At 41.1% G+C, this 12,944-nt stretch overlaps 2 protein-coding genes across 6 annotated transcripts in view; one reads left to right on the top strand and one right to left on the bottom strand.

Annotated features, from left to right (window-relative positions):
• Positions 1-2,639: 2,639 nt before the first annotated feature.
• Positions 2,640-10,895, bottom strand: LOC102195159 (uncharacterized). Of its 5 annotated transcripts, none has more exons than XM_005723148.1 (8): positions 10,832-10,895; positions 9,115-9,380; positions 8,159-9,037; positions 7,939-8,081; positions 3,942-4,380; positions 3,690-3,825; positions 3,344-3,561; positions 2,640-3,161 (listed from the first exon to the last, which is right to left on the bottom strand). In XM_005723148.1, the coding sequence occupies exons 3-8, from the start codon at positions 8,966-8,968 to the stop codon at positions 2,913-2,915; spliced, it is 1,995 nt and encodes a 664-aa protein (XP_005723205.1). In that variant the 5' UTR covers positions 8,969-9,037; positions 9,115-9,380; positions 10,832-10,895; the 3' UTR covers positions 2,640-2,912. The 5 variants fall into 5 exon arrangements, with proteins under 5 accessions (XP_005723205.1, XP_005723207.1, XP_005723204.1 ...); XM_005723150.1 differs by having other exon boundaries at positions 8,159-8,992; XM_005723147.1 differs by having other exon boundaries at positions 8,159-9,380.
• rad9a (RAD9 checkpoint clamp component A) overlaps positions 10,385-12,944 on the top strand; it is a 9,842-nt gene continuing 7,282 nt past the window's right edge. The window contains exons 1-4 of the mRNA XM_013916182.1: positions 10,385-10,734; positions 10,839-10,909; positions 11,048-11,121; positions 11,229-11,277. Coding sequence (XP_013771636.1) covers positions 10,701-10,734; positions 10,839-10,909; positions 11,048-11,121; positions 11,229-11,277 — 228 coding nt within the window. The 5' untranslated portion in view covers positions 10,385-10,700. The remainder of the gene's footprint in view (positions 10,735-10,838; positions 10,910-11,047; positions 11,122-11,228; positions 11,278-12,944) is intronic.

Raw genomic sequence — 12,944 nt, 5'->3', positions numbered from 1 at the left:
GTAAAAGTGTCCAAGTCTCTAAGTGGTGTAGAGACACAGCAAATCCTGGTGTGTGTGTGTGTGTGTGTGTGTGTGTGTGTGTGTGTGTGTGTGTGTGATCTTAAGGTTTACAAATGGTCCACTATTAGTCCACATCTGGTGGATATTGCATACTCATGCAACAGTTACTGTGCAGATTAATGGACTATTATAGTGATTCTTATTCTCTCAATTTTTAGTCATTTTTTTGTTTATGCAATTGAAAAAAAGATTATTCTTCTGCTTTTCTGACAGATTTTCATCTCAGACAGTCCCTCTACTTCTCTCCGTCACATATTTTCATTTTCCCGTCATCCGTCTGTGCCCACCCACTCTTCACTACCAGGACACTAATAGATCGGCTAAAGAGCTTCTTAATGGTGCTGACAGTGATTTATGAGAAAGGATATCTGTCAGGGGAGGCCACAGAGGAAACAACAGCAGTTAGTGTGAAGCTTTGATGTACTAAAATGATAACACAAGTTAGTATAATGCATGTAATGGAAATCATAGAATATGATACAATACACCACGAAGCACTCTGTACATGAAAAATACACAAAATGATTCAGTGTATCCCATAATTTTAAGGACCTTCTCTCTCACACATCCATGGCCTTTTTAGAATTACCAAGTAGCCTAACATGCCAGGTCTTTGTACTGTGGGAGGAAGTTGGAGCAGAAACACAAGGGACACGGAGAACATCCAAACTCCACAGAAAGGCCCCTGCCCACTGCACCAACCTGCCACCTGTTGAATATAATTATTAGCATTGAATAATGTGAGTGGGATGAGATGAGATTTGGTGGGAGGTGTTTATTTGCTAGTCAACTATAGAGAAAATGTGGGTGTTATCTCAACTTTTCCAGCATAGATGCACAAGCATGAGGTGTTTGTGCAGATTTGCTTTGTTGATTTTTCTCTAAACTTCAGTCTTGTTTCTTCAGATGCAAACCTAAACTGTGCTGCCATGTTCTTTTATAGAGGAGACACTTTCTCTTGGCAACCTTTCCAAACTTGTTCAGTCTTTTTCTAATTGGAGTATCATGAACTTTAGCATTTAATATGTTACATGCTAACTGAGGGCTATAGAGTCTGAGATGTAGCTCACCGCTTTTTGTAGTGTCTCTGAGCACAGTTTGCACAGTTTGACCCAAGGTGAATTTTCTGGGATGTGCCCTCCCACAGATTGGCAGGTGACTTTCCACTCGTGAATAGTCTTTCTCACTATGCAACAATATACAATGGGCCTGATGAAGCTTCCTAAATTGATGGAAAGCAACAACTGACTCTCTACGGTCATTGTTGATGTGTGTCATCCTTAGCATCATGTTAGTACTCACCTTAAGGCTCCAGACCAGCAACGTGCCAGAACCTCTCCTCTTAAATAAAAAATGACACAGTATATGTCATCTATGTTCTTCATTTCAGCTTGTATTTATCTAATTTTAGAACCTACTGTGGACCAGATGATTTACCATTATGCCCGGATACATAAAACCCTAAAATTGAAAAATGCACTTTCTTTTTCACATGACTGTAAAAATTTATTTTATTTGTTTATTCTGTAAAAAAAAAAGAAAAAAAAAAGGCAGAAATAACAAAGTTCTCGTCTAACCCTACCAAAGAAGACAGATAGCTAAAGCTCTGACGCTTTATTTTTTGTCTCAATACTGCACAGCCTCTCATGTTGCTACATCTAAAAAGAAATAAAACGGCCTCAGCTGTTAAAAAAATTCACAGAGGTTCATGTGAGATGATGATTCACTCTGTATACACAGTATATAAAAGATAAAAGCAGTTTCTGGCTATGAAAACGAACTGTTTAAATACCAACCTGGTTTATGGTCACAGCTGCTAGTTTTAAGTCTTATTCAAGACAGAATGATGTTCATTTCATAAACAGTGATCACATGTAGAAAAAGCGGGGTTCGCTTTATGGAGGAGCTACCTTTTGATTGACAGTATGGCACACTCATACTACCATATGAGTGTGCAGTGTCCTTGGTTCCTCGGTCAGCTCCAGCCCTGGCTCAGGGTTTAAATAGGACGGGACTGTGCTGTTTAAATAAGGCTTAAAAACTAGTGGCTACATTCATCTTTTATACAAAGTCGATGCTTTCTCACTAGAATAAGTGAACTCAGTGCTCAGGTGCTTGTCTCCATCTCTCCAAATTTAAATGGTGGTATTGAATAGAGAGGAGCAGCTGATCAGAAACCACTGACCACTCCAGCTCACACATTCTTCCTCCTTTGGGGTTATTCTCTATGATGGCTGGACTGGGAGCCATTACCCTGAGACAGGATATGGACTGTGGGGTGGGGTGGTGAGTACAGTAAGTGAGTGACGCAGATAGCAGACTGCTGTCATGTGTAAGACTGAAGGAGCACAAGGAGGAACATCTGAATCAACAAAATGCTTTCAGCACATTCAGCTGTTGGGTTACTGCAGCATAGTCCTCAGTTTGGATCACTAGTGCAACTGGAAAAGTCTTTAACCTCTGCTCAAACTTTGCTTAATAAAGCAGGAACAATAAGAAAAAGAAAGACAAAAATATCCACTTATAAAGCTTTCTGTGTGCACTGCAGAAAATATAAATATATATATATATAAAAATATATATGTATATCCCAATATAGTATTTATTTCCCTTATTGCATCTTAAAATCAAAACATTTCAGAAAATAAATGAGGGAAAAAGTGATTATGTATCCACGCCAGGGCTACTGGTCAGATATGACTTTTTGAAATACTGTCACATTAAAAAAAAACGTTTTCAAAGCAGAGCAACCTGCTCTTGAGACAAACTGTATCCCCTTAAGTTTATTTGTTTAATTTATAGAACGCAAAGTCCGTGAGAATGAACCCAGCACGCAGACTTTTTTACAGTCACTATCTGCGTTTCTTGTTTGTGTTCTTCCTCTTCAGAGCCAGTATCCACGCAGGGAGGGCTGTCCGCCGGGCCGGTGCCTCCTCCCCTGCCGCTACCGGATGCACTTCACACTCCTGCTCTGTCACCGAGTCCTCATCTGTAGCTGCTGAGTCATCCTCCAAGTCTGAAGTGTCCAGATCCATGTCTGGAGGTTCTATGGCCACCACTTCCTCCGCAAAACGAACCCGGCGGTTCTCCTCCACTCTCCTCTGAACCGAGAAAGAAGCACGAAACACAAAAAAGTTACAGAGAATTTAGCATCTGATTAAATATTACAGAGACTGAATGATTTCCTCAAGTTTTTTCAAATCATTCCATTAATTTTATTTGTGGATGTTGACATTTTAAAATTTCCAACCACAAGGAGGCGCTGCGATACACACTATCTTACCCTTTTATTCACTGTCTCCATTGAGGACTCCGACTCCGGGGATACGGGGTATTTGAGGACACCATGGGGCGCTCGAGCCAAAGGATTAAAAGCAGTTGGGGAGAGAGAGGCTGAATGAGAGTTTAGGGTGTATAAGGGTATTACGTTCTCGTGCTCTGACTCTCCTGTGTCAACCATCATCTGGCTGCTCGTAGGATTCAGTGAAGACATGTCCCCTTCTGTAAAACAAAAGAGACAACTTGATTTCCTGAACAGCCACCAAATTAAATCGCTCAAACAATAAAAACTCTTTAATAATAACTGATCATTAATGTTGCTGTTGGACAGAGTATTAAGCTGTTCTGACCTCTGTCTGTCTGCTCTCCATCACTTATTTTGTCGGCTTGAAGCCTGTCGTCTCTCCTGTCAGCTGACTGATGCTGTCTCTTTCTGTTGAGGGTGACTCGGCTCTTCAACGCCTTGTTAAGCGGATTTTTTGTAGACTGCAAAGGACAAGAGAGAATGGGAGAATCACAAAGTTGTCATATTGATAATATAGATATTCTTTTTTATATTAACTGGATGAACATGAGATATTTTTTGTTTATGAATATCTTACCACTACAAATGATGGAGGTCTTATTTGCTGTTCCAGTCTGCTCGCTCCAGACTGCATATGTGGGTAGTTGTGACCATCTTCCATTGCTTCTGAAGGGTCAGTCTGATGTAGTTTTCCACCTGAAATGTCCGTACTTGCAGCTGGGAAAGCATTAGGCAATGTTTGCGCCATGCTGAAATCTGTGGCCCGTGATGACTCTGTGCTCCGGAAGCTCCACTGGTTGTCCCCACTGCCAAGTTGGTTCAAAATCCCATTTGACGGAGTGCTACTGTGAGGATTTAGTTGGTTTGGGGGTTGGCCCATTGGGTCCTCTAATGGTCTCTGATTTGCTGATGAGGATGAAAGGCTGGGACTGAGGAACTTAGCCCACTCTTGGCCCTTAGTGATCTCTTCCAGCAGGCTGAATGACCCGAGGCCCAATTCAAAGTCACTGGCAGGTCTGAAACGGGACAAAATCTTCATTAAACTCAAAAATTCAGTATACAAATCCCATCACTACCAGCAGCACAAAGAGATTTTTATTTAAAATAACCCAAAATAACATTTCAGAGTTCACTCAGATGAGGTGTGATGTTATAAAAGGTCCTTGAATACAGTTAGCTCCATAACTTTGTATTTTTGAGGTTTTACCTCTGTACATCACCACGGTTGATTTTAAACAAACAATCAACACATTATTAGAAAGAAATTGGCATTAAGTTTTTAGGAAAGGGTCATTTTTATGCATAGAGGTTCAAAATTAATGAGACAACTGACTGACAAGCAGTAGAGGCCTGCTCCCTTGTTATTTTATGACAAGTGAAGAAAGCATAATATCTCAAACTGATTCAAAGTGTTAAAATTGCATTTTATTTTTCACTGTACTTTTAAATGAGGCCCAAAGAGATGTCTGTGCAAGTGAGGGAGGCTGAAAAACAAAACAAAATAAACATCTTAGAGAGAGCAAAAGCTTCAGCAGTGTCCAAATCAACAATCTGGTTCATTCTTATAAAGAATGAATACAGTGGCCTGCTTCAGCAACACCGAAATGCCTGAAGGCCCTAAGGAGACAACTGCAGTGAATGGTGACTGAATTATTTCCATGGTTAACAAAAACAACTTCACTCAACTCATCAACTAACCAAGTCAAGAACTTTCTCAAGGAGGTAGGTGTATCATTATCAAAGACTACAATCAAGAGACGCCTTCGTGAATAGAAACAGGGGGTTTACAACAAGGTGCAAACTACTGATTACACTCAAGAGCAAGAAGCCCAAATTAGACTTTGCCAGAAAACATGTGGTTTTGAAAAATTCTTTGGACCTTGCACCACAATGATGGAAAGAGAAAACTGTGGAGAAGGTCAGAAACATCTCATGATCCTCATGAGTGTACCACATCATCTGTCAAACATGGTGGTAGCAGTGTTACAGTATAGGCATGTACAGCTGGAGCTGGGTCACTGGTCTTTATTAGTGATGTGACTGCTAAAAGAAGCAGCCGGATAAATTGTGAAGTGTGCAGGGCTCTACTCTCTGCTCCGATTCAACCAAATGCTCCAAAACTGATCATGACACTGTTTCATGGTGCAAATGGAGATTACAATCATACTCCAAAAGCAACCCAAGAGTTTCTCAAGGCAAAGACATGGGTATTCTTTGATGGCCAAGTCAGTCACCTGAGCCTAACAGAGGATGCTTTTCAGTTACCAAAAACTAAACTGAAACCAGAGAGACCCACGAACAGCTGTAGGGGACTATGGTAAAGGTCAGGCAGAGCATCGCAAGGGAAGAAACACAGCATTTCAAATCAAGTCAAGTAAATGGCCTGTATTTGCTTTACTTAGTCCCTAAGGACCCCAAAGCGCTTTACACTACATTCAGTCATCCACCCATTCACACACACATACAGGTGATGGCAAGCTACATTGTAGCCACGGCTGCACTGGGGCGCACTGACAGAGGCGAGACTGCCGGACACTGGCGCCACCGGGCCCTCTGACCTTCTGACCACCACTAGTAGGCAACAGTGTCTTGCCCAAGGACACAACGACCGAGACTGTCAGAGCCAGGGTTCGAACCGGCAGCCTTCCGATTACAAGACGAATTGCCAACTCTTGAGCCACGATTGCACCAAGTGGCTTTTATTGTCATTTCGACCATGTACAGTGGTACAGTACAGAGTGAAATGCGACAGCGTTCCTCCGAGACCCTGGTGCTACAGTGCAACACTAGACAGAACAGGACAATATAGACACAACACAGTGCAATGGAAATGTGCAAAATGCTGAGTATTGTGCAAAAGTAACTTGGTGTCTATAGGGGTGTCTGCACATGTGTGTATCTGTGTTTGTGTGTGTGGTGAATATGAGATACTACATATAAGTGCTTGGTAGTCACATGTATGAAGGTGTGCGTGTGTGTGTCAGTCCAGTCACTGAGTGTTCAGGAGTCTGACGGCTTGGGGGAAGAAACTGTTCCGTTGGTCACTGTATGCAAATAATTTTAATCCAAGTATTAAAAACTGAATTTATATTTAAAATGATCTTAGTACAACCAATTACTTTTGATCTCCTGAAATTCCTAAACAGCTAATGCAACATTTTTGTAAAGCCCCAGTGTGCAGAAACAAAATAACAAAAATTGTCATTATCCAACAACTTTAATGAAAGAAATCTTTCAGCAGATTAAATTGTTAAAGTTCTGTTTGCTCCTTGTCCAGGCTGTCCTGGAGAAAGCTTTTGTCAATACACAGAAAATGTCCTATTTTATTTGTTTACCTTACTGTCTTCTTGTAAAAACCAGACATGCCTATAGTAGATAGTAAAAGAACAGGAACTTGTGTTTATCTGTTCTTCATTACTGTATAATGAATGACTGTGGGGAAGGTCTTTATCACTAGAACAAGCTGTAAAGTTGATGAAAATACAGTTAAAAGTCAAAAATGTATGCCCTACTTCACATTTTCTTTGCCAGTTCGATTCTCACCCACGGGCCTCATGTTTGACTAAATTCTATTAGCAAGTATTAGTGTTTAGTCCACTGCACCATAGAGCTCTACTGTTTCCCTAGAAATGTATCCATATACATAAAACACATCAATAACACACACTGTGGCAGTAGTTTACAGTAGTTTACATGGGCCTTCATGGACCAACTAAGCTTACAAGCTAACTCGATACAACAGAAATGCTGACCAGAGCAAATTTTATAAACCTTTATTGTTGTTGTTGCCTGTTCTTATTTGTTTTTACCCCCTGAGACACCACCAGTCAAGTATCAGATGTTTTTATATGGCTTTAAGGCTTGTTTTTATCTTTTGTCGTTGGTCAAATTTGCATTTTTACAATTTCTAAGCTATTTCATATTCTCTACGGCCTACTTTTCATGCTCTCATTTCCAGCAAGTAGGGCTCAGGCAGCATTTCCTGTACATTAAATATACTACAGACCAGTTTTGCACCACTTCTACATCGCTTGATTATGTTTTTGTAGTGTTCCTTAATCTTCCTCAAGATCCAGCTAGCTAAGTCTACCTGTTTTAGGAAATTACAAATCCTTCAAAATGAAAGCTACATATATGGGAGTTATTTTAATGATTTATGTCTCTAGTAGGAAAAACATAAAGCAAACAAACTTGGCTTCGGTAAGCGAGTATCTTTCCATCTTGTGTGTTAAGTCCTAATGAGAGAATCATTCTTTATGAGTTACTTGCTGTGTACATCTGTTTCCTTTAATAGCAGGTTATAAAAAAATCTCATTGTACACAGCATGAAAGTTTGTAATGACACATGCTGTCAGTGACAGGGTGTGTTTGGCACTTCAGACCACAGACACACATCAAGGGTAAAGATGTCTGATGGCTGGAAACATCTCAAATGCTTCACATATCTTACTGCTGACGTTTCAGAGCAAATAAAGCCAAAAAAAAAAACTGTTCGGCTTTCAGTTTGTGCCATGCTGCTAGAGTGCAGGTTTGGATGTATTTGTGCAATTTAGGATCATTTGTGTGCCTGTTACCTGATGTGGCTGTCGTTAGTGGCGTCGTCTGTGCGTGCAGGAAGCATTTTATTGGCTCCACTGGTGTCCAGTGAACGGAGGGTCCTTTCGTCCTTATTTGACGCATTGATGAGGCTTTCTGTAACCTGGTTTGGGTGTGAAATCTGCGTGAAAAAACAAGTTGCAGTGTCACTTCAAGATTTCTTTTTTTATCATTATATAACAAAACCACACTACTCACCTCAGGTTCCTCCCCACTCTTCTGGTCTCCTATGCTTCCTTCTTCTTCTTTTCCCTTTTTTCCTTGTCTGTCCTTCCATCGCTCCTTGAGCCTCTGCGTCCACCTTCTGGTTTTATTCTCAGATGATCTCTGTTTCCTCCTCACGCTACTGTTTGTTGTTATTTGACTGTCTGAGGCAACCTGCGTATCTTTGTTTTCTGCCATCGCTCCAAATCCTCCATTTCCTACAATTAACGCTTTATTGTCTTGACCTCCTGCGAAAGGGTCTGTGTTTTTCACGGCCCACAGGTAGACTTTAGGTTTAGACTTTAGGTGCTCCTGGTTCTCATTCACTCCCATGCTTTGGGCAGCATCTGTGTTAGGAGGCATGCTTCTTTTCATTGCAGAATTGCCAAAACTCCACTTCTCACTATTAGTCCTCTCAAAGGAAGCATCTTTAAGTGATGTGGTAGGAAACAGCTGCCCTGTTACTGTTGGGGCGATCGCAGGTTGTGTCGCCTGTCCCATAACCCTGCTATCACCAGTGTCACCAACACTGTTGTCTTTCTGGGAGGGGAAGGAATTAAAACCCCTGTCCACCCCACCTCCATGACCGGGCTGCTGTAGATGACTAAATTTGAAGCTAAAGTTGCTGTCTGCAGCAGGGCTCCTGGCCTTATTTGAAGGGATGCCATTAGTACCTGGGCTGCTGTTTTCTGGTCCAAGAGTGTGCCGGTGCCCCTGGCCCTCTCTTTCCGACTGCAGCTTCAGTTTCTGCAGCATGGACTGCAGCAGGGCCTGGGAGTCTGCTGGATTAGGTGACTGAGACATCTAGTAACAGAACCTCGAAGTCTTCTAAATCCAGAAGTCGCAGAAACGCGTGTCAACACCACAGTGAAACTGGATACACAAGGACGGACTCTATGCAAACAATATAATTCGTCGCTTTACAACCAGCATGACAAGAGGAAAAATACCTTTGTGTAGAAGATATCACTCTTTGGTCCAGTTTTTGCTAGAAAGACACCTGTTATGGCTGCTTTCGCCTTTCTGAATAATCCAATCCCTTTCCATGACAATGTAGTTGCTTCATAGCAAATATGAAGAAAGATCCACCTCTTCCAGTTAAACGTCCAGAGGTACAAATCCTTCTTCTTCTTCTCTGTGTAAACTGCTGCTTCTTATGCTGCCTCCACTAATGCTCAATCCTCAAGAAGAGCAGCAGAAGTCTTCTTCTGTTGTTCTGCAACAAAGAGATATAAGCTTTTGTTGTTTTTTCCCTATTTTCAAAAGTCTCTCGCTTTTACTAAATGCCCATAGTTCCATTACACTACTGGTGTTGTAGTCACACCTCTTCTCCAGCAGCCACTTATATCACTGGTAATGGGAGGAGAGACTATGAATGGCTGCGTTCCTCAGATATTACAAACTGAAGCAGACCAACAAGAAAGACCAGTAAGGTGAGATAATTGTTTGCTGACTCTAACTCTCTCCCACTGTGTGTATTTCTGCCCATCTTTGTATTTTGCCCTCCCTTCCTTCCCATTTCTCTACTTGTAACGCTTGCTCACTCAAGTGCACACACACCCTCTGTGACCTGTAACTGATAATTATAGGGCGTTCTTAAGAGCAGCCGCTATGAATGCGCCTGCCAAATTAAAGATATAGGAAAATGTCTGCACTGAGCTTTGCAATAACCCATTTTATATCAACTCTGTGAAAAATGCTGTCACAGAGGCCTTTGCTACTGTTGTTGAAATAAAGTAATAGATTCTCCAAACATGCAGTGTACTTCAGCTTGGAGAACACCATGCATTCTTTCTTATAGGTTTGTTAACCACCAGCTATACTGTTCTCCACTGCAAGTCATTAAAAAATGCTACTGCCCTGATAAACTTTTAACTGTTTTAATTATATTTCAGCCAACTACTATGCATTTAAAAGCACAGTAATTGTACTGCCTTCTTTCTGACTGAAGGTTTAGAGTATAAGATTAAGTAGGTACAATACAGTACTTGAAAAGCTACTTTCCTATTCTGACATGAACTTATTTAATAATTATCAAGTTGCTAATCATTAAGTAAAGTTTATATAACAATTAGTAACAATGTACATCTTTATCCATTACAATTATACCTTATTTTTTGGTTTTTCGTTACGCTATCTTTATATATTTCTAATCCGGACGATCATAAAAAACCAGCCCCGAAGATGCAGTGAAGAAAAACACAAGTGGCAGAAATGTTCACTTAGAAACTAAGTGCGCATGTGCAGCGTCAAACGCACGCCCCCTTTAAGTTGCCGTGTATCTGATTGGTCCGCACTTTGTAAGCGGGCAATGGCGGCGTAAACAACGCTGATATCGATGAAAGAGACACTGCTTAACCGAGTAAAATAAACTTAGACTGGAAATAAACGGAGTATGCTTTCGGTAGGAAGATTTGCTCTCGGCGTGGAAACGATTAAAACGCCGTCTTGTGTACTTCTCGGTGATGCTTAGCCGCTCGTTTTGGCTAACTTTTAGCCAAATGTGCTAATTTAGCGGAAAAGTGAGTTTGCAGAGATGCACTGTATCGTAACGGGAGGAAACGTGAAAGGTAGCAAACATTTCCTGCATATTAAACACAGTCTCTAACTAGAATATGTGTCATTGATTAGATGTTGCTAATAATTATCTTGTGGGTGTGTCTGTACCGTCCAGTACTGGCCAAAGCCGTCCATTCTCTGTCCAGGATCGGCGATGAGCTGTATGTTGAGCCTCAGGAAGATGGGGTGAGCTGTTCTGACACTGACTTGCACACCATCACTTCCTCTTACAATGCAGATAGGCTTGTTGCTTCCTGTGGGTGCACACTTTGCGTCAATGAAAAAAGTTGATTTGTTGGTCTCTCTCTCTCTCTCGTGTCGTAGCTGGCCCTGCGGTCTGTGAACTCCTCTCGGTCGGCTTATGCTTGCTTCCTGTTCGCACCACTCTTCTTCAGCAGGTGCAGACTACATGCCTGTGTTTATAAATGGCATCTTTGTGTGAGAGAAAAAGAAAGCGTGTATATGAGTGAACTTCTGCCTTTTATACCTCTGTTTTTCTGTGCAGGTACTCCATTACTAGTGGGGATAACTTCCGCTGCAAGATGGCAATAAAGGTGTGAGAGAATTAGATAATCTACTGTTTTTCAAGGCTTTATATAGTCTGGGTGTGACATTAATTACATTTTAGTAGATAATGTGGTTCCCAAACTTTCATGATGACATAACACCCAAAGTTATTATAGAATTCGTTTCTTATCTACAACAGTTATGATATATCAGAGGTGTGCAACGTATTGAAGGCATTTAGGTTCCAGTTACAATCTTGTGAAAAAGAGTTCTCACAGGTCTTTGTTACTCACAGTTAGACCTGTGAAATTAAGTACACCCCATGATTCAGTAGCTCGTAGAACCACCTATAGGAGCAATCACTTGAAGTTTATGAGTCGCTCATATTGTTTCAAAGTAATCGTTTTCTGTTTGACTTCACCAGTGTCTCAGATCATTGTCTGAGAGTTTTGGCCTACTGTTCTTTACAGTGTTGCTTCAGGACATCGCGGTTTGCGGGCATTCATTTATGCACTGTTCTCTTAAGGTCCCACCTCAGCAGTTCAGTTGGGGACAGGTCTAGAGCTTAATTATTCTCTTTTTCAGCCATTCCGTTGTAGATTTGCTTTGGTACTTGGGATTCTTGTCCTCCTGCACGATGCTGTTTGGGCCAAGTTTTGGCTGTCAGGCCGATGTCCTCACATTTCAGTCTGGAATACTTTGGTAAACAGAGGAGTTCATGGTCAACTCAATGAGTGGAAGGTGTCAGTGTCCTATGGCTGCAAAACAAGCTCAAATCATCACCTTCTCACCATCATACCTGACAGTTGGTATGAGGTGTTTGTGCTGATATGCTGTGTTTGGTTTTCACCAAACAGAGGTGGTTTCTTCAGTTGCAGGCCTAAGATGTGCTGCCATATTCTTTTACAGCCAGTAGAGGCTTTCTGCTGGCAACCCTTCCAAACAAGCCAAACTTGTTCAGTCTTTTTCTAATTGTACTGTTGTGAACTTTGACATTTAACTGCTAACTAAGGCCTGTAGAGTCTGAAATGTAGCTCTTGGATTTTTATTTTTTATTTTTGCAGTTTCTCTGTTCACTGCACAGTCTGTCACTGGTGTGAGTTTGCAGGGACGTCCACACCTGGAAGGATTGACAGCTGTTTTGAATGTTTTCCACTTGTAATTGTCCTCACCGTGGTCAAATTATTTGGAAATCGGTTTATAACGATTGTCAGATTGCTTTGCATCAACAATGGCTTCTTTAAGATCACTGCTGACATGTTCCATCCTTGGGATTGTGTTAACACACACCTGAATGCTCTAGACATGCAAACTACTCACATTTTGAATTGGATTACAAGCCCCTAGCAGTAAGACTGTATTTAGTTTATCTCAGGATTGCATAGAATCAGTCACTTGACTGTCACGGATCTCAATAAACATGCTTACCAAAGGCCCCTCAGGCAGGTTGTGATAAGTATCACTTCAGTTACTTTTCTTTTGTTTTCTAGTCTAGTTTGAATTCTTTTTAAGCTCACAGTTCATTTTAAATAACTACTCTGACCTTGCATTAAACCCGAAAGTCCCATCACAAAAAGTTCAACCACTCGATCACAAAAGATGTATTGAAACTAAAGCTGCCAGTCTGATTTTTGTCTAATAGTTTGGTCAGGTTTGCATTCATGTGACCACTACCAAAATGTGAAAAATGTAAATTTTAACTTTCTCTCTATAT

The sequence above is a fragment of the Pundamilia nyererei genome, unplaced genomic scaffold (genome assembly GCF_000239375.1).
Source record: "Pundamilia nyererei isolate P.nyererei 1_Seehausen unplaced genomic scaffold, PunNye1.0 scaffold00008, whole genome shotgun sequence".
Lineage (NCBI taxonomy): Eukaryota > Metazoa > Chordata > Actinopteri > Cichliformes > Cichlidae > Pundamilia > Pundamilia nyererei.
Note: the sequence above shows the minus strand (reverse complement) of the source record. Positions and strands in the feature narration are given on the sequence as shown.

Bases quoted from the DNA above. Each gene is read 5' to 3' on its own strand.
- LOC102195159 (XM_005723147.1), bottom strand. From the start codon at position 8,968: ATGTCTCAGTCACCTAATCCAGCAGACTCCCAGGCCCTGCTGCAGTCC. The intron at 3,562-3,689 runs GTCAGAACAGCT...TTTGTTTTACAG, and splicing joins TGGAGAGCAGACAGACAGAG to AAGGGGACATGTCTTCACTG. The intron at 3,162-3,343 runs GTAAGATAGTGT...TTCTCGGTTCAG, and splicing joins TGGAGACAGTGAATAAAAGG to AGGAGAGTGGAGGAGAACCG.